The sequence below is a fragment of the Barbus barbus genome (assembly GCF_936440315.1).
Source record: "Barbus barbus genome assembly, chromosome: 7".
Taxonomy (NCBI): Eukaryota; Metazoa; Chordata; class Actinopteri; order Cypriniformes; family Cyprinidae; genus Barbus; species Barbus barbus.
The window spans coordinates 6,312,564-6,338,252 of NC_136735.1; the positions used below are offsets into that span (position 1 = coordinate 6,312,564).

General features: G+C 36.3%; 2 protein-coding genes across 3 annotated transcripts in view; both read right to left on the reverse strand.

The window, feature by feature from the left end:
• Window positions 1-1,237, reverse strand: part of tbc1d9 (TBC1 domain family, member 9 (with GRAM domain)) — a 29,432-nt gene extending 28,195 nt beyond the window's left edge. Inside the window, exon 1 of the mRNA XM_079422127.1 lies at window positions 923-1,237. Within this exon, the coding sequence (XP_079278253.1) occupies window positions 923-1,043 (121 nt within the window). The 5' untranslated portion in view covers window positions 1,044-1,237. The remainder of the gene's footprint in view (window positions 1-922) is intronic.
• A 13,054-nt stretch (window positions 1,238-14,291) lies between these two features.
• Window positions 14,292-25,571, reverse strand: rnf150a (ring finger protein 150a). Of its 2 annotated transcripts, XR_013784424.1 has the most exons (8): window positions 24,872-25,571; window positions 20,222-20,472; window positions 20,041-20,112; window positions 19,092-19,174; window positions 17,969-18,065; window positions 17,680-17,890; window positions 15,284-15,465; window positions 14,834-14,974 (listed from the first exon to the last, which is right to left on the reverse strand). XR_013784424.1 is itself a non-coding variant. In XM_079421243.1 (7 exons), exons 1-7 carry the CDS (start codon window positions 25,323-25,325, stop codon window positions 15,347-15,349), a joined length of 1,287 nt encoding a protein of 428 aa, XP_079277369.1. In that variant the 5' UTR covers window positions 25,326-25,456; the 3' UTR covers window positions 14,292-15,346. The 2 variants fall into 2 exon arrangements, 1 of the variants encoding a protein (XP_079277369.1); XM_079421243.1 differs by having other exon boundaries at window positions 14,292-15,465; window positions 24,872-25,456.
• Between the last annotated feature and the right edge of the window lie 118 nt (window positions 25,572-25,689).

The window sequence follows — 25,689 nt, forward strand, 5'->3', positions numbered from 1 at the left end:
TATCAAAGCAATAGAGGAAATCTTTAGGTTTTGTAACCAAGTCTAACAACATGAAAATGATTGTTAATTTCAGCAACTTTCCCAGTTATCAGTTAACCTGATCTCTAGATATTAGTATCAGCCACTGAAAAAACCCCATCGGTCAACAACGGCCACATTACAAACATCCCACAGAAACAATAATGAGCCATTTCTATGGTTCTTGAATGCATCTATACATCTCTACATGGCCTGTTCACAGCAGTGATGGAAATAATATGATTATGAGGTTGTATAAATCCATGTAGGTCTATATTATGCACAATCATACATACTCACAATCATTAAATAGACATAGAAAACTTGATTCTGATTGGTCAGTATTGTCTAGGTCAACTCAGTAGAACTGAATGGAAACCAACTTTCTATAAATATCATGTCAGAATATTCATTGTCCATTCAAAATCTAATTTAAACTTTTTTTTTTTTTTTTTTTTTAGAATTTTGAAAAAGGAACTTCTTTGTACAAATGCTCAAATAATGCTGGATAACATGAATCAGCAAGTTAGCACAAACTTGCAGACATTAGAAATATGAAAATTCCTGTTATTTTCAAATTATTCTGATAACATCATTGCTAATAAATAATATGTAATCAATTGTGAAAATGCTCAAATATATATAAAAAAAAAAAATCAACTGAACAATATATACGACCAAATCACATTACTTAAATAAATAAACAAACAAAATACTAGCAATATCTGAGTGAAAACAGTTTCAAAGTAAATCCTATTTTATTTAGTGACCTGCCCACACAGGTCAGAGCGCACGCGTCCACCTGAGTGTACAGGCATGAATGAACACACACACACACACACACACACACACACACACAGTCATTATAAACAACATACGGTTGATTGAGTAAACACGGCTTTACCCGCGAGCCCCCCTCCGCCGTCTCCGTGGCCCTTTCTCTTCTGCAGGATGAAGTATGGATTCGCTCTCTCTGTCATCCACAGCGCGCTGGCCAGCAACACCTCCTCAGGGTTCACCCACATCTTCAGCTCGGGTTCCTCACGAGGACATCAAACAAACCTCAGATGCGTGGTCCAGTATATGGTCGCCGTCCTGAAGCTTATGCAAGCGTCACAGCGATATAAAAGGAAAGAGACGCGCTTCGAAGATCCGACGGCGGTATCGTGTAAAATTATAAGCTGTCAGTAGAAGATAACACTTACTGTACCGTGTATATGGATAAATATTACAATATGTTCATTTAAGAATGTGTACAGTCCTCCCGGAGCTCCTTGAGCCGCGCGCGCACCTCACACTACACAAATAACAGCATTAACAGCTTTCTTATTAAAGGACGACAGCGGCTGCAGCGCCTGACGATGACTGACTCATCCCGCGAAGAGCAGGCCTGATGTATTCCGGGGCTTAATAATGAACGGCGAGGATAGTTTCAGCGTTTAAACGAGTACGCAAAATAAACAATACCTGACATTTCTGCTTCAATGATGCTTTAACTCACCAGCGCCACTGCAGAGCGCGTCGCGGGCGGGCCACTGTGACGTCACGGTGATGGGCGGAAAGCACGGTGATCATAAACAAAAAAATGATTGACAGTTCATTTTGACTAAAATAAAATGAACACACACACACATATATATACAGACACACACACACATAAATATATACACACACATATATGTATTGAAAAATGCTTAATTCTTCATATAATGTAATGTGTGTGTGTGTATAGGCATACATATAGTGTATAGGTGTGTACATACATATATTTTATTATAATACATATAATATCTACAAGTTATATGGTTATATATGGTTATAATTTATAATATTAAGAAAAGTATAGTGTTACTGTTTATTTGTATTAAAATGTGTGTGTGTGTGTGTGTGAGTAAATATGTATTTAATTATAATACCTAAGATATTATTATAATACCTATAAGATGTACAAGATTATGTATGGTTATATAATTTATAATAAGAAAATAACCTTTTATATCATGTTTGGCAAATTGGCTGATTTTCAAATAATTAATCATATCATGCTTGTCATTTAAATTTCACAACAACAGGACACAATTTCTATTTTTATAAATGACCTTTATTCAGGTTCATGAGGTGAAGCCCTTATCCTTCATAAATAGGTTGAGTAAATAAAGCTGATATAGCTGATGTTTGCACGAGGTGTTTCCCCATCAGTCGTCTGTGAAGGATCAGATGCAGTGTGTTGTTGCGTGTGGCTAACCGCTGTCAGTAGGTTTAACACCCCTGCTCAGCATCACAGGTTGAAGTTTAAAAGGACCAAGCAAAACAACCGCATAAACACCCACAGCGACAGCTTCACAGCAGGAAAACAGAGGTGCGAGCATCCGTCAGGCATCCATTACTGCACTGCTGCTCTGGTGGTTTGTCAGCCGCTGCTGGGTGAGAGGCTGCAGGAGATCGAGCTCTTTCCTAAATCAGACCGCAGCCAGAAAACAAACAAGCTTGTGTTGGCGGCACTGAAGGGGTGCAGAGGAAACTCAACTGGAAAGTGCTGTGAACTTGGAATAAGTGATCGTGTAGTCAGACATAATCACCCGGCACTGTGTTTTCATGCTTAGGTTAGCTTAAAAGAGTCTGTTACAATTTAGCCAATCAGAATGTAGTATTCTAGACAGCCGTGTAATAAATTATACAGAACAAAAGCAGGATGTTAGAAGTCCTCACGTCAACTTGGACAGTTTTATAATTCCAACAAATCATACAAATATTTCTTACAAAATACCCTTCAGTAGTGAAATCTGTGGAGATCTGTCAGCTCTGAATGACTCATTTGTGTTGCATTTCTCACTCATTTTCTCACTTCATAAAGAAAATGTGGGACTTTTCTGTGTTACATGTGGAACTAATTTACTCTTCAGAGACAAACAGATCAAAAAATCCTAAATGACGCATTGCAAGCATTACATCAAAAAAACTAGAAACAGAACAAGAAAGGTTTTATTTGCATGTCATGCTGACTTCAACCTACAGTAAATTAACCAAGGCCTACATGAATCTCTAAGGCCTGTAATGTAAGATTAACCTTTAGCAATATTTCAAGATGAACACTTACTGAACTGAAGCAACTTTGGTTTACTTGATTATCCACACAGACAAATTTGAGAAAAATCATGTTAAAATGTGATTATCAAATATCTTTGAGGAACGTTTGTTTGTTATCATCATTGTATTGCATCAGATTAAATATATTTGCCCCCACATTAAAAACTACAGATCTTTTGATCATATGACTAAACATTTAATTCACCTTACAAAGACATGTGAGATACAGAGTGAAAACTGATATTTATTTACATGTATTTTATGTGAGTAGTCTGCTTTACTGTTATAAAGATTTACTTTTTCAGACTATTATAGGCATTCCAGGCTTATATTATAGGCCACTTATTCCCCAGCCGGCATATTAATACTGTATATGGTTATTCTGTGTCATTATGAAATGCTTCTGCATGTTCTCAAGGTTAAGCGGTGTGAAAATCCTTGATTGAAGCCTGTACATCAGGGTAGGGGGTGTTTTGAGGGGTTTCTTTATGACTAATGACTTTCCCCCAACTAAAGTCTGCTCACCACAACATTACCAAGGATGAAATCTGTACTTTTTCTATTTTTGCTCGTATGACTCATCTATAAGAATATATGACTCATAAATATCCTCAATCTGACTGTTAAACCAGAGTGTTCCTGTTTTTCACCTAGTTAATATTAAAGGACACACGTCTAACACAACAGTAACTGTGTTGTCTCGGTGGATGTTTCACTTCTGGAGAGTCTGATAGCACACACTTCACATTATCAGCAGAAACCAGCTGAGGCGTAAATGTTCAGCTACTGGAAAACCCTGAGAAAATCACACATATGTGCATGTGGTACACCTTGTTTAGGCAAGGGACCCTTCAGTTGGGGAATGGAGCAGGGAGCCTTTTGCATTTTACTCATTGTATTGTAGATAGGTGTTAGAACATGGCCATTCCCTTAAATGGCTTAAGGGGAAGTCGTGGCCTAATGGTTAGAGAATTGGACTCGTAATCGAAAGGTTGTGGGTTAGAGTCCCCGGCCGGCAGGGATTGTAGGTGGGGGGAGTGAATGTCCAGCGCTCTCTCCACCCTCAATACCACGACTGAGGTGCCCTTGAGCAAGGCACCGAACCCCCAACTGCTCCCCGCTCCCCGGGCGCCGCAGCATAAATGGCTGCCCACTGCTCCGGGTGTGTGTGTGTGTGTGTGTGCATTTGTTCACTACTCACTGCTGTGTGTGTGCACTTGGATGGGTTAAACGCAGAGCACCAATTTCGAGTATGGGTCACCATACTTGAAATACGTCACGACTTTACTTTACTTTAATTATCATAGAAAAGAACAAGGTCAGCAGTTTCACTGGTTCTGCACCATTTGAGTCGATCACATCCTGATCAAATGCTCATGTAGAATGGAAACGGGTGTGTGAACCCGAGAGCCATTGCACACAATAAGGTGTCTGGACTTCATTAACAAAGGCTACAGACATAAAAGGAAAACAAATGCTGTTGGTATTTAATAGAATCCATGATGCCATGTGAAACATTTGGACCAATCGGACACACAACTATTTGTTATATTTAACAAATAATCTCTTATGCCCCTTCACCTAACCAAAAGGCCTCTAAGTGAGTGAGTGAAGTGACATACGGCCAAGTATGGTGTCCCATACTCAGAATTTGAGCTCTGCATTTATCCCATCCAAAGCACACACACAGCAGTGAACACACACACACTGTGAACACACACCCGGAGCAGCCATTTATGCTGTGGCGCCCAGTTGGGGGTTCGGTGCCTTGCTCAAGGGCACCTCAGTCGTGGTATTGAGGGTGGAGAGAGCGCTGTACATTCAGTCCCCCCACCTACAATCCCTCGGATTGTTTGAGACTCGAACCCTCAACCTTTGGATTACGAGTCCGACTCTCTAACCATTAGGCCACGACTTCCCTGTTCTAACACCTAAAAAAGGCAGAACAGGCCTCTGGTTCCATGGCAACCCATCTGATAACACTTGTTTTATTGCTCAAAAGAATGCGGGCACAGAAACTCAGGTTTTCAGGTCATAGTGTATATTATTACTGATCTTGTATATGTTTTTGTGTATTGTATCCTGTTTTATCCATGCTGATGATAGAACACTAGTTAATATTACCTGACTTATACCATGTTTGGTCTCTATCAATTCGTCTTCAAATGATCTAATTGAGAGTGTATATGTCGATACCTATGCAACATATAAGTGTTAAAAATCTTTAATAGTTTGTATATCAACTTCCAATCCAGTTCATATGCAAATTACCATGCATGGAGACAAAGAGTCGTAAACTTTTCCTCCAAAAGTTCAAGTCACTGTAGGCTCTTTGACTCCCCAGAGGTGTGACCTCTATAGTAGATAAAGCTCTCACGTAAGGGACGCCCCGGCAGTCTGAGGTTCTGTTAGATCCTAAGAGGATGAGGAAGATGTGAGCTAAAACTCTTCTGAACACTTTAAATTTTGTGCAGGAATCCAAAACCTTGAAACCATTAAGGCTTTCATCTGAGACTGCATTTCGGACACTCGTCACAACCAAGCAATGCAAGTATACCATTTAACTAAACGAAACGGAGGTTTAGTATAAGTTATAGACCCCATTATGAATGGCGCTGATGGTTTTATTCAGGTGGTTAAATGACTTTTTCCATAACTGCATTCTTTGGTTTTCTTGATGGTTTCATCCATCAACTCTCATTTGCCCTTTCCCCATTTATGAGTGATTGTACGTATGTATGTCTGTATGTTTGTTTGTTAGACTAGTTTGTGTTAGTGTTTAGTTAATAAAAGTTGTGTGCACAAATTACATGAGTTTCTGATTCTGCCTTGCAAATTAAATGTTTCTTTATGATTTTAACCCTCGCTACATGCTCTAATGCATTTATAGGAAAGTATTTCTTGTGGCCAAGGAAATATCCTTTCTTATAGTTGATATGAACTTGCATTGAATGTTCGCTGGACGAACAGATCAGTTGGTGGCAATTTAATTCTGCTACAGTTATTACTGTCAGTCGGTATAAATAATTGCAATTCATCGTAATTAATTGTAATGATTTATATACAATTCCCTTTTAAGCTAATTTGCTACACCATGTGTCTAAACAAGATGTCCAGGACCTCCAGCAGAAATATAGGCCCACAACATCAAAAATACAGCAGTATATTTCATTGTACACATGGGGTACTTTTTATCCGTGTTCACCAAACCTATCTTGAGTGTTTGCTGCTAAAAAGCTAATTTTTTAGTTTCATCTGACCATAGAAACCAGTCCCGTTTGAAGTTCCAGTCTTGTCTGATAACTGAATATGCTGGAGTTTGTTTTTGGATGAGCTGGGAGAATTTTTCTTGAAACCCTCCCAAACAACATGTGGTGATGTAGGGGCTGCTTGACAATTTTTAAAAAGGTTTTCTGACCCCAAGACTCAACTATTTTCTGCAATTCTCCAGCTGTGATCCTTGGAGAGTCTTTAGCCACTCAAACTCTCCTTCTCACCGTGCATTAGGACGATATAGACACACGTCCTCTTCCAGGCAGTTTCATAACATTTTCTGTTGCTCAATTATTGCCCTGATGGTGGAAATGGGAATTTTCACTGCTCTAGCTCTTTTCTTAAAGCCACTTCACTAATTTGTGAAGCTCAATTATCTTTTGCTGCACATCAGAAATATATTCTTTGTTTTTCTCATTGTGATGGATGATTAAGGGAATTTATATTTCTGTGAAACAGGAAGCCATGGCTGGATAATTTCATGTTCATAATCACCCTGGAGTGCTCAAAATTGTGAATATGAATGGGAATATACTTTAGACATATTTTACTCATAAGAATTTCTAGGGGTGCCAATAATTGTGTCCAATGTGTATTTGAGAAAAACATATTTCATAATGAGATTTTCCCCCATTTTCAATTGTTTTATTTCAATGAAAGGTTACTTTTTTTTTTTAATAAAAGATCAAAAGGATTAATGCAGATTAATTTCCAAAGCAGATTAATTTTCACAACTTTCTTTGACCATATTTACCAAGGGTGCCAACAATTCTGACCCTGTCTTTATATACTGTTTTAGTATGTATAGCTTTTACTTATATATTTTCATATATATTAATTTGAGTTTATGTAGTTTTAAATAATATTTTAGTATGTATTAATATTATATAATTAGCTTTAATTTATATATTTTAAGTTTCGTATTTAATTTAATTTGTTTATGTAGTGGTATTTTGGTATGCATTGCTATTTTTAATTACCTTTTACTTATATAATAATTTTTTTTATTTTCAGTTTTCATTTTTATTTTTTATATAGTTTAAAATTTTACACGATTTTGGTATTTAAAAACAAAAATGTATTTCTTTCTTTCTTATTTCAGCTTTAGTTGTAGTAATTTTAATACTTCGGTTGTATGCCATGGCATCTATTCACAAACAATTTTATGCATAACAATAAATGAAGAGGGAGAGTTATGCATATTGTGCCTCCACTAGAGGGCAGTATGTCTTTGGGTAATACTCAAACTTATATAACAGCAGCCTGTCCTTTTAATGCCAGTAAATAAGGGTAATAAAATCACTTGGAGAAGAGGACAGGGACACGTTGAGACGAGTTATTGACATCCAACACAAAATGACAAAGAGTACATGATCCAAAATTGGCAGGACATCTAGATTTTTAGATGCCAACTGACTTCAATTAAATAGGGGAAATCTGGTTTGCGCAATGCAGGGAACATCCATAATCATCGAAAAACCAAGCAAGAGCGCAAGCAGGGTGGCTGTAGGTCTATAGTAAGGAACAGGTCGGAAATCCAGGCCATGCTTTTGGGTTAGAACGGCCTGTGCAAAGCCCAGATCCATTAAATGGAAAGGCTACTCATAGATGAACCTATAAAGCAAAGGTTTTGTTTGAAGATCAGAAAAAAACTCCAACATGAATAGCCAAAGACATCTTACCAGAGTTGGATACCGATGCTCTCTGAGATATGGCCAGTTAAACACTCTGGTATCCACCCAAACAGTCACGCCACATCTAAAAAAACTTGTATCTGTTTCCCCTGAAGGAGGGTGAGGCATATCCTGAATGACATTAAATTTGATTTCAAAGCCAAAGTAAATAAAACACTTAAGTAGATATTCTGTAGAAAACACGAGGGGCTCTCTTATGTACCCAAACTTTATGTCAACACGGTATTCAGTTTTAGTGCCAGGTTAATGTTTGGACAGTTTTTGTAGGACAAATATTTGAAGTTGATACTAAAATAAGGTGACCTGTTGCATGAAGCGGATTTCAGTTTTAAGTTTGTGTTTAGTTTGAGCAAACTCTGAGTTTTGATGCTCAAAAAGGTGGATTGGTTTTGAGCAGGTTTCATCTGCATCTTTGTATGTTTTTTAATGTTGTAGATTACATATACTACAACTAATAATAATTTAACAACAACAATATTGATATACAATTCTCCAAAAAGCACACTATGACTTTAGTTTGTGCTTAAGCGTCAAAAGTAAGATAGACAGCATTCATCCCCAGGTCTCTTTTATTATCTTCACCTCTCATCCGTTGTTATGATGGAAACATCTTCGAGCGGCGGTTGTTCTGTTGACACAGCTTTGTCGTTGGGTTTAATGGTTTCCCGCAGCAGATGTCAGCTGGCTGACACAAATGAAGATCCATACGGCCCGTTTAAGAGTCCAATCTGTCATCTTTATGTTAACGGTTGCTTGGAAACAGCAGCATTTTCTGTGCTGATGAAAAGCATTAGAGGAAGACAAATGACAGTTATGCAACCGTTCAGTCATTAAAAGGTGAGGCACATCATTTCTGTGCCTCGAAATAAAAAAGACATGATTAACTAGATTTACACAGGTGTTTCTTCTCTGTGTTCTTGGCTGAAAAAACATCAATACAACCCGAATTCCGGAAACGTTGTGACGTTTTTTTAAATTCAAATAAAATGAAAACTAAAAGACTTTCAAATCACACGAGCCAATATTTTAAAAAAAGGGATGAAAAAATGGATGACTTAGAGAGGCTGGAGAAACTGGAGAAATCTCTGTGTGTAAGAGACAAGGCCGAAGACCTTTGTTGGATGCCCGTGGTCTTCAGGCCCTCAGACGAGACTGCATCACTCATCAGCATGATTCTGTCATTGACATTACTAAATGGGCCCAGGAATACTTCCAGAAACCACTGTCGGTAAACACAATCCAAGCCGTGCCATCTGCAGATGCCAACTAAAGCTCTATCATGCAAAAAGGAAGCCATATGTGAACATGGTCCAGAAGCGCCGTCGTGACCTGTGGGCCAAGGCTCATTTAAAAGGACTGTTTCAAAGTGGTCAGACGAGTCCAAATTTGACATTCGTGTTGGAAATTACGGACACCGTGTCCTCCAGGCTAAAGAGGAGGGGGACCTTCCAGTGTGTTATCAGCATTCAGTTCAAAAGCCAGCATCTCTGATGGTATGGGGGTGCATAAGTGCATACGGTATGGGCAGCTTGAATGTTTTGGAAGGCACTATGAATGCTGAAAGGTATGTAAAGGTTTTAGAGCAACATATGCTCCCCACCAGACGAAGTGTATTTCAGCAGGACAATGCTAAACTACATACTGCAGCTATTACAACAGCATGGCTTTAGTAGAAGAGTCTGGGTGCTGAATTGGCCTGCCTACAGTCCAGATCTTTCATGTTTAGAGAACATTTGGTGCATCATTAAATGAAAAATACGTCAAAGACGACCACAAACTCTTCAGCATCTGGAAACCTATATCAGGCAAGAATGGGACCAAATTCCAACACCAAAACTCCAGAAACTCATAACCTCGATGCCCAGATGTCTTCAAACTGTTTTGAAAAGAAGAGGAGATGCTACACCATGGTAAACATGACCCCGTCCCAACTATTTTGAGACCTGTAGCAGGCATCAAATTTGAAATGAGCTCATTTTGTTTATAAAATTGTAAAATTTTTCAGTTTAAACATTTGTTATGTTATCTATGTTCTATTGTGAATAAAATATTGGCTCATGTGATTTGAAAGTCCTTTAGTTTTCATTTTATTCAAATTTAAAAAAAAATGTCCCAACATTTCCGGAATTCGGGTTGTAATTTTACAGAAGCCATTCTCAGCTTCTTTAAAAATATACATTTAATAGAGAAGTAAAACCACTTGACTTTAGATATTTGATTAAATATTATACCCGTATCTTTTATACATTACAGAAGTCTCTTCTGCTCAAGAAGTGTGCATTTATTTGATCAAAATTACAGTAAAAACAGTCAAATATTTATACAATTTAAAATAACTGTTTCCTACTGTAATATATCGTAAAATGTAATTTATTCCTGCGATCAAAGTTGGATTTTTAGCATCATTACTCCAGTCTTCAGTGTCACATGATCCTTCAGAAATCATTCTGATATGCTGATTTGCTGCTTAAAAAACATTTCTGATTATAACCAGTGTTTAAAACAGTTGCGCTGCTTCATATTTTCGTGGGAACCATGGCATATTCTTTGAGGAATAGAAAAGTTAGAGATACCCCAAACTTTTTGGTATTTCCTTATCAAATACTCACATTTCTAAATAAATTGAATGTATAATTAATAAAAAATAAAGTATAAGACAAAGTGAGTAGTGGTTGAAAAACCTCTAATGAAATGTATTGTGGACATGCAATGATGTATTATAACTGTGGCTGAATATATTTACATTTTCTTTCATAACAAAAAAGGCTGGACTGAGTTACTAAAAGTGCGGATCCCACTAAATGGCGAATTATACAGTACATCATGTGCCATATCCGATTGACCTAGAGGTCGGAGAGGTTAAAGGTGAAGCTTACCATTTCTGGCACACTAGCAGCATTAAACAGAACTGCAAAAATAATGTTTTCAAACCCTACATGCCACTCGTCAGCCAAACAAACCACTACACACTCACACAGAGACAAATGACACACTTCATCTTTAAATGATCTGATCATACTTCCTCACAAATGAGATAAAGTGCTTTCCTGAACACGTTTAACTGGCCACAAGCAAGAAGTAAGAATACTATTTCTTTAACTTGTAAAATATGGAAGTGGTAAAATACTGAGAAATTGTGCAATAGGTGAACCGAGACAGAAGCCAGACGGTTGCGGAGTGCTGTGGCCAGCATTGAATATGAAATATGTTTTTAAGGTATTTAGGAGAGTGGCAATTGAATATTTATTACAATTATGATTTTATTCACTGATTCACTGCAAAAACCACATTCACAAACCATGAAAGACATTTGGTTCAAATACAGGGAGGTTATCAACCAAATGCCAATGATATCATGTGTCTGTGCAAAACACACACAGCAGCCTGGATAGCATCCAATCATTTCACAAGAAAACTGATATGCATATACACAATGTGCTTGATACATCATAGCTATCAGGTCCAGTGCATGACTAAACATTGAAACAGCAGTCAGACAAACACTCGATAGTGTCTACAACAGCACACACACATACTGCTTCTTTTAAAGGGGTCATAGAAGAAATATCACCTTGATGCAAAATGTAGATCTCAACACCTTTTGATGAATCTATCCAAATGCTCTTGTTTATATATGGAGAGGGCGTTTACATCGTCTTAAAAGGCACAGCATGGAAAGATTGCAAATTAATTTCCCAAGGAGAAAAAATAAATAACAAATGCAAGGTATGACCGCTTTAAAGGATTCACTAAATTATTCCTAGACATTCCAGACAGACGACTGCAAATAATGAAAACACACTGGGCCTAATTCACAAAACATTAAGAATAGAAAACATTAAGAATAGAATTCTTCTTAACTTAAGAAAAAAAAAAAAAAAAAAATTGTTAAAAAATGTTCTTTAAAAGTAAAACGTTGAGTGCTGAATTCCGATCAAGCCTGTGGCAACGACAATATTGTACATGCTTTTTCAGATAAGAACGTCTGCTTAAGATTACACATTTTTTTAACACAATTACAAACTTCTTAGAATTTATAATTTTTTTCAAGAACTGCTAATTTTTCAACATTGTTCTCTTCTTAGAATTTATCATTAGAATTTTGAAAGTTTTTAACATTCTTATGTACTTAGAATTTTCATAAATTTTCTCAAGAATTGCACATTTTTTCAAGATTCTTATGAACTTCTTAGAATTTATATATATATATATATATATATATATATTTTTTTTTTTCCCCAAGAATTGCATTTTTAACATTCTTATGAACTTCTTAGAATGTATCATTAGCATTTTTGGATTTTCCCTCAAGAATTGCACATTTTTCAACATTCCTACAAACCTCTTAGAATTTATAGGAACTTTTTTCTTAAGATTTTTGTGAATCCAGCCCAGTGTCATATAGTTTGTGCATGTCTGTTACAACGATTAAATAAGCACCAAATCATAAGTGCTTAATCATCTAATCTTATAAAATTCCTCAGTTTCATACATGATAGACTAAAGTGACGATAAAATCTGCAGATCTCAAGGAAATCTCATGTGCTTTTTGGCTGACAGATGCAAATAACACTGCACAAGCCTTTACGTTAAATATGACTGAGTATGAATATCAGGATCACAGACCCCAGAGCTGTCCTCCACAACAAGACCATTCAGTACAAATGCACAGGCCACGCGACATCCACCTGTCCTAACATAACGAACATATGCAGACATATCCAGCAGTGTGTGGAAATGAAACACTGAAGCTTTGGTTTACTGAACATTCAGCAGCCCGACCCGCTGCAGCAGTGCATTCTGGGTATGAGCGTGTTTAAATGGGGAAGTGCATTTTGAGAAAAAAAAAAAAATTAAACATTGAAACAAAATACCAAATGAAATGACTAATAATTCATAATATAATTTTAAAAATAAAAAAAAAATATTTGAAGTTGGCAGATACACCGACACACTGTAAGTCTGTATTCAACATCGCTACATATGATCACTATATATACTGGAAAGCTATTTAGTAAAATAATAATTATAATAATAAAACATAAATATTTAAAAGGGGTGTTGTTTATCTTCATACGTGTCCTTTGATATCGATGTAACCAGTCAATAGTTTTTCCACTTTCTTATTGTGCATGATAAAAGCAAACGGCCATATCAAACAGGCCTCTTAATCATATGCTAACCTTCTGCAAAAATATCGGGAGCTGTTTAAATGGTATCTTTTACTACCGTCCTGTAAAAGATACATGTGCAATTTCTGCAGCAACCAAACAGAACAGCAAGAACTATTCTGCTAGTTCGGCTGTTTTTTGGTCGTCAACCATTGTTTGGACAAACTGGATGTTCCGCTACATGTTCAAATCAATTCAGCTGAAATTCTGTTTGGTGTTGCAATAATTACGCACTTTACTTTTAGCTAGGAGTAAAGCAATCATGTGCGCGAATAGAATGTAGAAATCCTAGATGCCACAGAAAACAAAGCAAATTTGATAATTTACAAATTCACATTCTTTACATTTAAATCCAACCCAACAATTATTAAAAATAGAAACAGCCTCTGAAGAAACTTGGTCACATGCACACTGCAGGGTTTAGGAAGTGACAAGTGCTGAGTGAATCACGCGTGTATGAATCACGAAGCTTGACTCGGACTGTCTTCATAATGAACACTAGCTCAGTGCATAACCGTAAAAAGTATACGCTTCATACTGACAAATGTTTATCAATATAGCATGTGAAAAAGATTACAATACTACAATTCTGTCGAATGACAGTATTTAACAATATTGATTAAATGTAGTGTAAAATATCTTAAACTTCATCAACATTGACAATCCAAGTCCCTGGAATCAGTTGTTGTCCATTTTAGTATGGACTCCAATCAAACAATTAATTAATAAATACATTAGATTTTTTCATTGTTTTCAAATAAAAATACTTTTTGATATTAAAATCTAAATATTAATCATGCATAGCACTGTGGGATACCGTAATGCATGCAGTCTGCTCTATATTATATACATACTATTCACATTTTTTGCTTGCAATATTAAGTCAGGAGGATTCTGATTGGCTGGCAATGTTTTATCACTTATGAAACCAAAAATATTAATAAATACAAAAAAAGGAAAATATCCAAGGATGATATTGTGCTATTCTCATAAAATTACCATTCATTATATTTTTATTTAAGCTTATGCTTTTGGATTTTTATATTTTCGACAATGAATTGCAATAGAAACTTAATTATACAATTAAAAAATGCCTTATGTGCAATTTAAATGGTTATATATGACTCCGCTTTTATTTGACTGTTGAATATTCATTAAATAATTCAATTTTATTCAATTCAATAAAAATGGATCATCTCAAGGGGCTATCCCTTTAATAAATTCAGTTCAATTGATTATTAAATAAACTTTCAGTGTTCAGTTTCAGGCTTTCTGTAAACAATTAATTTTGGTGCATCACTAATAGTTATCATTTTGCATGTGAATGGGCCTTTATTTATTTGTGACATTCCACATTGTAATTAATTTCCAAGCTATGACATGCATGCAGCTTTGAATATGACATGAAAATTTAGTCGTCACTTGAATTGGGTTGAATTGAAATGCAGTTGTCACCGTATTTAGCAGTGTGCATGTGGCCTAGCGGAACAGATGACAGCACTTAGTCAAGACAAAATGTGTTTGTGGCACTGTGATTCACAAACACTGCCGTGACACACTGTCACTGGATACGGCTGCTGAAACACTCACCATATCATGAGCTGGGTTTCTGGGTTCACTGTAGCGTGATTTGACACATCACATATCTGAAGATGCGAGAATAGTGTCCAGCATACGATAAGCACTGGTGATACTTCACAAGGAGCATCTGACACTGGACCATATGAACTGCTGGTTAGAGCACACGCAAACCGCTTTAGACACTCAAAGCAAATGTAGGGCACATTCATTGATGCATTATATATATTCATTTTGGAATATCTTGGTGTATACTGGCAGTGATCCCATAGGGAAGTTGAAAGTCAAAATTTTCCAAAATAAAAGCAGAAACATCCTTCGTAGGACCATGTGGCTTTTCCAGTCTGGTAACACAAGCTGGGGACAGAAGACATTGAGTGCAATACAGCCCGAGGAAGAGGACAAGCGAGCCATTTTTTTGCAGTGATGGAGACCATGAGGTCAAAAAAGGAGGTTGCACACCTGTGCTGCTTTTGCTTGTGTTCTTTTATTGTCCCGCTGTGGTCCTGCTCCATTTATGGCACTTCAACACTTCATGTCGTCCTGTTCTGGATTGGACTGCAGTTCAGCGTCGGACAGGATGAGCTCCATTGGCATGATGAGTGAGGTGTCTGAATCAGTGCTCATGGATGGCTGGTGCTCACCTGAAACAACAAAACAACGACGTAATAATGGAAGTATGCGAGAACCAATGCTGTTTTAGCACCAAACCTGGTGAGAGGTGTACTTTTTGAATTGGAATGAAAACATTAACAATATTTGTATGGAAGTTTGTTTCTGCCATGGAATAAAAAATAAAAATTACTGAGATATAAATTCTGAGAAAAATGTCAGAATTGTGATATAAACCTGAAACTGAGAAAAAAAAAAGTCAGAATTGCAAGATATTAAAACTCGCAATTTCAAGAAGGTCAAATTGCGAGATAAAAACTCATAATTGCAAGATAGGAACTCGCAGTTTTAAGAAAAAAGTCAGAACTGCAAGACATAAACCCAGAATTGCGATATGATTTGCTATTTTGAGAAAAAAAGAATTGCGAGATATGAACTTGCAAGTTTGAGAAAAAGTCAGAATTGCGAGATATAAATTCAAAATTGCGAGATATAAACGAGATATAAACTTTCAATTGCAAGATATGTTACAAGATATGAACTTGCGAGTTATAATATTGCAATTCTGACTTTTTTCTCAAAATTGGGAGATTTAAACTCAGATGTGCTAGATATAAACTTGTAATTTTGAGAAAAAAAGTCAGAATTACGAGATATAAACTCAGAATTGTGCTACGAACGCGTAATTTTTAGAAAAAGTCAGAATTGCGAAATATAAACCCAGAATTTTGCTATGAACTTACAAATTGAGAAAAAATTTTAAATTACAAGATGAAAACTGGATTTTGAGAAAAAAGTCAAAATTGCGAAATACAAATCCAGAATTGCAATATAAATTTCCTATTTTGAGAAAAAAAGAATTGCGAGATATAAACTGGCAATTTAAAAAAAGTCTGAATAACAAGATATAAACTTTGAATTGCGAGATATGTTACAAGATATGAACTTGCGACTTAAAATATTGCAATTCTGAAAATTGGGAGATTTAAACTCAGATGTGCTAGATATAAACTCGTAATTTTGAGAAAAAAAGTCAGAATTACGAGATATAAACTCAGAATTGTGAGATACGAACACGTAATTTTTAGAAAAAGTCAGAATTGTTAAATATAAACCCAGAATTGCAGGTCATAAAATTGCCATTTTGACAAAAAAGCCAGAATTGAAAGATATAAACTCAGAATTGGCTTTGTATTTTTGTGAAATAAAGTTGCGATTAATGTTTTTCAGAGATTTCAGAGCTCCGATTGAGGAACTAATGGCTTGGAACAGTACACAAGACACACGGTGTGGTTTTATGATGTTTTTGTTCTGTCTGGAGTTTGACAGGCTTATTTCCAGCGAGTAGCAGCAGACCAAAACAACAAATCTAGTCTCATAAGCTAACAAAAGGCCTGATAAGGGCTACAGAAGCAGCACAGGATCAGAGTAGAGCTGCGATGGAGAACCAGGACAGACTGTGCTTTTATTTGCTGCCAGTATCAGAAAAATGACCTAAATATGTGAGAGCTGAAAGTAGATCAAATGCAAGATCACTGGAACAGACGAAAATAATTAAATCCACATTCAAGAGATGTGTAGGTCAATGTGAGAGAGGGGAATTTCACACTGAAACTACAATTTCTTTTATATTTATTCTAAGCATTTCTTTTACCTTGCATTATGTGGAAACATGTCTTTATTAGGATATTTATTTCATTTTGATGGATTCCTCTTTTGAGTTTCATTTTATAAGTAACTAAAACCCCCACAGAAATAAGAAAGTGAAGGTCCATATATTGTTCCCACTTCTCTGAAACAATGAATTTCTATACAACTGTAAGGACGTTTGAAATTACGTTTACTGCACTCAGAAACAGCAATTCCACAACGAGAAAAATACATATTCAATATTCAATATGAAAATGACCATTGACTGCATGAAATCCAGCCCTGGAAATCACCATTTTAAAATTCCCTAATTGCTACTGAAAATTCAGCTTTGCGTAAAAAAAAAAAAAAAAGTAGTACATTTTAAAATATATTTAAATAGAAAAATTGAAAAAAGTTATTTAAAATTATAATAATATTGCACAATATTAATGCACAAAATTAATCAAATAAATGAGAAAAGGGACTTCTTTCGAAAACTAAATATCTTATTGACCCCAAACATGTCAGCATGACAGTTATTCGATTTTCATAAATGATTTTATGTGTTGTTGATAATGCATAGACTTCCATCCATGGACTTCATCCATACTCACTGCTGGCGATGTGATGGCTATCTCCAACCTGCGGGAAGGCATCCATCTCGAGGTAAATGTGTGACAGGCCTATTGTTCTCACAGCTGGGTCCAGGACCACCGAGCTCTCACCCACTGAGACCTCACTAGCGCCCGTCACAGGGTTGGTGGGCGGCCCGCTGATGGATATCTCATAATCCGGAGGGATGTCATCAGAACAGTCTACATTGGGCTGTTTGAACGGCAAATCACAGCGTTATTAAGAGCAAAACAATGCAAGGCTCGTGGATAGAGTAGCTTCTACTCTTACCGGGATGCCCAGGGCTTTAAGGATGTTCATTTTGCACATGGGACAGGTTCTGTGGTCCTGTAACCACGGGTCCACACAGTTCTTATGGAAGACATGACTGACAACAACAACACAGTGACATTTTAGACACATTTTACACAAAAACACCTGCCAAACACTGTCTAAACATTTTAATTTAATTTTTTTAATGCATTTTAACCACATTAATATGGACTTTGTATCGGCTTTCTTAGCAAACACACAAACAAACAAAAACAAATAAATAAATAAAAACTATACATTATTGGCTGAACAACATATCACCCAGTTTTTAATGTCTTTAGTTGCCTACAGCCTGATTAGTGTTCATTTTTAACCATCCGGTAAGCAGAAATTATTTTTTATTTTTGATTCAATAATTAATTCCCAGACAACAAGAATACAGAAAAGCTAAAAGAATACTTAATAATTATTATTATTAAGTAGTCTTTAATAATTATTAATATTATTATTATTTTAAAAAGTAATAAACGGATTTGTGCAAAAACATTAATAATTTAATTATTAAACATTAATTAAAGCCTTAATTTAATTCACAGTAGTGTTAGTAATAAAAATGTGAAACTATAAATATAGAAATGAAAGATTATTTAAATTAGTAAGCCGGCTCTGTTGTAACAGTCAAAAATATTTAAATATGTTTTTTTTTTGTAAATAAAGATTAAATTAAAGACAGATGCATTAAGACAAAGTGTCTGGTATAGCTGTGCAACATTTCAATAATAGAAATGTGGTGTCTGTTGATCTCACAAATACTTCCAGTTTCAGCATTTTCATTGCTTATAAATGAAGTGATCTATTTTCATCCAGTGTAGACAATGTAAGCAATGCTTCAGATTCATATTGATGCTCCACTATTGGGAAAAACATTTAAAGTTTCACTTTCACAGATTAAAACCGAATGGCTTTAGAGGAAGCGCTCATTGAGTGCAATAGTTTTGGGTTGAACTTCAATGTGACAGTAACACTAACTTCCCCAATGATGACTTATCTACAGTTTTATGCCTTCTATTTCTCTGAGAATCAGAATTCATCATTTCAAACTACTTTGCTGATGTCTTGTAATGTTTGTGTGATATCTTACCGACACGGCAGTATCCTGACAACATCATTAGGTTTGTAGTCTTCGATACACACAGCGCAGTTATCAAAGTCCGACTCGGTTTCCTAGAAACAGCGGGTCAATAAATAATGCTGTGAGAAACCACTTGTGGGCGACTGTATGTGTACACTTCCATGTGATCTCCATTAGAGCTAAAGCAGCAGACAGGAACATACAGCCATAAAACACACATAATGAGATTGAATCACAGACGGCTGTTAAAGGACACCAATCAGACTACAGATATCACACAAAAAAAGTGACACTTGCAATAACAATTTATCAGTATGTTTTTTTTCTTTGCAAGAAATTAATACTTTTATTCAGCAAGGATGCCTTAAACCAAACGTATTAATCTATTTCAAATAAATACTATTTGTAACTGTCTTGTCATCAAAGGATTTGAACAATGCATCAGTTTCCACAAAAATATTAAAGCAGCACAACTGTTTTCAACATTGATAATAAATGCATCAAATCAGCATATTGCATATAATTGCATTGATGCATATAAATGCATCAAATCAGCATATTAGTATGATCTCTGAAGGATCATGTGACACTGAAGACTGGAGTAATGATGCTGAAAATTCAGCTTTGATCACAGAAATAAATTACATTTTAACATTATTATAGTAAACAGCGAATTTTGTAATTGTAATATTTCACAATATTATTATTTATTTTCATATTTTTTTAATCAAATACATGCAGCCTTGGTGAGAAGACGACACTTCTTTAAAAAAAAAAAAAACTATATTATTCCAAACTTTTGAACAACTGTATAATAAAAGCTGCCTGGCCAGTTTATAAGGATGTGTTTTTACCTCATTTTGCACGATTTTTCACTAGAACAATGGCATGTGAATTCAAACATTTCACAATACTCAAATACCAAGACATCTGCCAAAAAACACAAAACGAACCGAACCTTGTCACCCTTTCTAATGGTCCGCACTTGTAACTTGCTTATGGCCTTTTTTGCAGCATCGCCCAATCGCCTCTGCAAAAGACAAGAAACATGCTGCACTGACATTTCAGATTTTTCTTTGCTGTCTTAATACATGTGTAAAATGCACATTGTGTAAAATACAAGCATGCCTGTACAGCACCTGGTTGCGGTCGCGTGCGTTGGCATAGCGGAAGCGCTGGATGTAGTAGAAGACCAGCCAGGCCAGAGAGATGATCATCAGGACGATGAAGGAGATGGAGACGAACACTACGGAGGTGCGGCTGACGTATTTCTGCAGGTTGCGTGTGCCGATGGTGATGTGCATGGCCACGGTTATGTTCTTCTCCAGCAGGGCCATGATCTCACGACCTTTGGGCTCGGGAATCATGATCGCCACCACATCGCCGGTACCTAAACCAATGATGATGGGTTCAAATCTCAACTGATTGACGCAGATGACAAACTTCACCAGCAGACATCACACTTTTAAAGGGATAGTTCACCCAAAAATTTAAATTCTGTCATTATTTACTCACCTTCAAGTAGTTTCAAACCTGTATGAATGTCTTTGTTCTGCTGAACACAAAGGAAGATATTCTGAAGAATGTGGGAAATAGAGCAGTTCTGGGGCACCATTGACTTCCATAGTATTTCTTTCCTACTATGGAAGTCAATGGTGGCCCAAAACAGCCTGGTTACAAACTTTCTTCAGAATATCTTCCTCTATGTTCGGCAGAACAAGGCCATTCATACAGGTTTGAAACTACTTGAGAGTGAGTAAATGACAGAATTTTCATTTTTGGGTGAACTGTCCCTTTAACTGACCAATGTAAAAACACAAAAACAGTCAGCGAAAAGCCTTCGCTTGTATTTCCTGAACAGATCTGCAAAGCTGATGTAACTAAATACAGAGAACAAACACACAGGCTGCTCACACTTTCCTTTAAACTGATAACATTAACAAGACATACTTCATTTAGATTGGATTCTGCTTCATTGAGTCACAGAAAATGAAGAAATGGAATAAATAAATAAAAGGAAATTGATCTTTTTGTATGTTATTAAGGGTATTTCCTAAAACTAATAATTTTATATTTAATAAAGTCTGATATTTTCAAGTGATTTTTTTTTTTTTTTTTACTATTGTAGTATTTATTTACATTTAGAGATCATATTTATTTTTATATTTTCAGTTTTCATTTTAAATTTTAGTTTAAGGCTTTTATGCATGTCATTTTTTTCAAATTCCATGTAGCTTTATTATTTTTATTTCTGTTTTAATTTTTGTCATCTTAGCGCTTCTACTACTTTTATTTCACATAGTTGCCAAGACGACATTTCTGTTTTTTATTTATTTATTTTCAACATTTTTTTAAAGTTTAAGTCTAACATTTATATTTTATTTTAGCTTTATTTCGATTAACAAAAATTATTTTAATATCATAATCAGGCTTCATTAAAAAAACAAAAAACAAATAGGAGAATTTTAATATATTTCATATAAATGGCCCTCCTAGAAAAAAGGAATAAATAAATAAACAAAAATAATAATTACATACTATTTAGTGGGTTTTGCTCATTTCAAGAGGGGCAGTTTTCCATCACCTGATATTTATCATTTGAACCTGAAGACTTCACACATCTCAGCTAAGATCTGGGCTTCAGACATTCTGACTCTGAACTTCCGCTTTCGGAACATCCTCCAAATTAGCAATGTGGACTGAGCTGTAATGCAGCCAAATGGTGCAGTTAAACATTAACAACTTACATCTGTTCTGAAGAATTCAAGCACATTCAGATGTGATGAACTCTGACATACTTGCAGCGAGTTTCCCACAACAACACCATCTTATATCTCCGACTCCAACAACAACATTGTAAAACCCCAGGTCAGCGGTTTTGTCCCTCCTCATGCACATTTCCATGCCTCATTGTCAACAAAGAAACCAAAAATAAAACTATGAAGAATGCACTTGACCAGTGCGGAATACCGGCCCCCTCCATTTACAAACAAGGAACTGGCTGAGCGCTGGATTTGAGAGATGAATCACTGCGCTGCCGAGTTCAGGATACAGGAGCTTGTGGTTAATGTTATGCAACACTTCTATGGAGCTTCATCAATAACAGCATGACAGCAGAGGTCAAAACTATGCAATAATATAGTCAGTTTCAGACTCTGACCCACTTCAACCCTTAAATGATAAACATTTGAACATTTCAGAGGCTAAATAGGGAGGTTAAATGGATAGTTCACCCAAAAATGATAATTCTGTCATCATTTACTCACCCTCAAGTCGTTCCAATCCTGTATGAGTTTCTTTCTTCTGTTGAACACAAAAGACAATGTTTTGAAGAATGCTGGTAATCAAACAGTTGATGGTCCCCATTGACTTCCATAGTATTTAGTATTTTCTTCCTCTAAGTGACCAGCTAAGCCAGGAGACCAACGACTGTTTGGCTCTTCAAAATATCTTCTTTTGTGTTCAGTAGAAGTTCATTCAAGTTTGGGACAACTTGAGGAGGGCGAGTGAATAATTACAGACGTTTCATTCTTGTAACATAAACATAGCAGAATCATTTCATTTTGAGAGAACTTTACTGCCTATTATCCAGCATTGCTTATTTCAAAGCTAAAATACAATTGACAAGAGTTGTGTAGTGATGAATGAATGATGACCGAAAAATTTAAGGGTGAACTGTCCCTGTAAACAGCAGCTTTAACTAATTATACAGAATCATCTGTCTGGATGCCGTTGCTCTTGCCAAGACTGACTGAGCACAAAGAAATCCACAAATAACTCATGAAACAAAGGGTCAAAAGACAAGAAAACGGTGGGGAAGTGAGAGAGAACAACAGGCACTCTTGTTCAGACACAGCAGCATGTTCTGCAAATGCAAGAGAGATTCTTGTGGTTGAAATGGTTTGAGCAATATAACAACTCCCACTAACGTTACGAAACTGAAACACGCACAGACAAGGTCTTTGAGAACATGTAAATTAATAGTTCACCCACAAATGGAAATCCACTCACCCTCAGGACATCCAAGACGTAGATAAGTTTGTTTCTTCATGGGAATAGATTTGGAGAAATGTAGCATTCCATCATTTGCTCACCAGTGGATGCTCAGCAGTGAATGGGTGCCGTCACAATGAGAGTCCAAACAGATAATAAAAACATCACAATAATCCACAAGTAATCCATAACAATGCTTCCTCCATCCCCTGTTACTCTCTCGCATCAAAATCCACCAACATATTTGTTTAAAACAGTTTTTGGCTTGGAATCTGTGCATATTTCTCTCCCGATTCAGACTTTTTCACTGAAGAAAGCTACATTATGCATAGAGGACTCTCTAGTATTTTAGCCGGAAGCAATGATGGACTGGAGTGGTGTGGATTATTGGGATGCTTTTATCAGCCTCTCATACTAACGGCACCCATTCACTGCAGAGCATCCATTGGTGAGCAAGTGATGCAATGCTGAATTCCTCCAAATCTGTTCCAATGAGAAAAACTCATCAATATCTTTAATGTATTAATGAGTTTTTAATGTTAATGAGTTTGGGAGAACATGAGCTTAACTGTCATGATGATAATAATAATAACCACAACAATAATAATACTTCCGAAAAAAGCCACACTTTCTTTATTCAAAACAATTTCTTAACATTTTTCCTTATGACCTGGACTTGTTTTTGTGAAAATCATCAATTGCTGAGAAAGCACAACACAAGAAGAAACCTGCAGTGACTGCAATGCATTGAGTAATCATGTCGCAACTCAAGTAATAAACACCGTACTTGCTTGCTTCAGAGTTAGTCAAGACAACAATCACAGAAAATATGTGTGTAGACCAATACATTTTGATTCTTGTAATATATAAATCATACAAGTATGAAACAGTGCAGTCAAGAGACAGTTGGGAAATGTGCAGGATGTTGGGAATGTCATTAATGTGCAATAATATGCCTTGTTTTTAGCATTACAGTTTCAACTTTTTTGCATTACAACAATACTACGATGTTAAAAAGCAATAAATAAATTAATAAACTAATGGAACCTTATTGTAAAGTGTAACTTTTTTTTTTTTTGGTGTGAAATATGATGCAATATGAAAGTAATATTGATGCAAAGATGGTTTTGATGCAAAAGAGGCTTAATACTTTGAAAGGTATGTAAATAGACCATGCAAATCTAACAGGTTTTTCCGCATCAGGATACAGTGCATGATAGATGTTAACTATTAATAGTGCAAACAAACTAGTCAAGCTTGAATCACACAATATGGATCACTGGCCATAATCACATGTTGGTGTATTTATGTGATAGCCTTGTTATACATTAAAGGAATAGTTCATCCGAAAAGCAATTTGGTCATTATTTATTCACCCAAATAACAGTTTCTTTATAGTACACACAAAAATGATAATTCTATCATCATTTGCTCACCCTCAAGTTGTTCCAAACTTGAATTGTATGCATTTTCTCCTTCTGTTGAACACAAAAGACAATTTGAAGAATGCTAGCAACCAAACAGGTGCCGGTAGCCATTCATTTACACAGTATGAAAAAAAAAAAAAAAAAAAAGTCAATGGCTATGGTTACTCACACTCTTCAAAATATCTTGTTTTGTGCTCAGCAGAAGAAAGAAATGCATACAGGAGCAGAATTTTCATTTTTAGGCAAACTACCCTTGCTCTTCATATACTCTACAATGAAAGCGGGTTTATAAACTTGGAATACCGTGCACAACTTGTACTTTATTGGTCAATTAATGAGCAAATGCACAAGAAAAGCATCTCATTTTACCGTGATGTGGCATAGTAATGGTCTCATTGGGGTTGCTGGAGCCCACATTGAAGATGACCACAGCAGATGCATTGAGAGCAGCAGCATGTCTGATCTTCTCCCTGTAGGTGCAGTTTCCTCCGGCTATCACTGCTATCCATGGGATGCTGGGATGGGGTAGGGGGAATTTAGTGTTACTGTCACACGCCTGTCTGTCCTGCAGATGAGATGGCATAAACACAAAGCCCCTGGCATCTCTTTTAGGTGAGTGCTCCCCATATCTGCCACATTCACTCTTGTCTGTCTTTATTTCAGATGTGACTGGATCCAGGTAAGTGATGTTGACAAAGGCAGTGTACCATTCCTCCTTCTCTGCCACTGTGAAGTCCAGACACAGCAAATGCACAAAGCAAAACGACAGCAGCCATGTAGACAGGGCAAGACTCCGGCAGGCTTGGGTTAGGGACATTGCCATGTTTTCAGAGATGATCCAGACTGTTTTCACGCTGGGGAGCTTCTTTATGCAGCCTCTTTTCAGTATACGATTACGATCCTTGAATACGGCATCACTTGGCAACCCCACAACAAAATTAAAGCGCAGTCAGACCGATTCATCTACCTGTCCATCGCCGTCGTGCTTTAAAAGCGGCTTATAGATGCAGTCCACCATCACGACAAGCCACCCAGCAGCATTTGCGCTTGTTATGACGGTGTCGGATGCGAGGGTTGCCACATATTGTTACTAAACATGGACTGTAGAGGAAAAAAATGCAGTTGTTGAAGAATATCACAATATATAATGCTATGTTAAGCATTAAGGGACTCAAAGAGCTAAATAA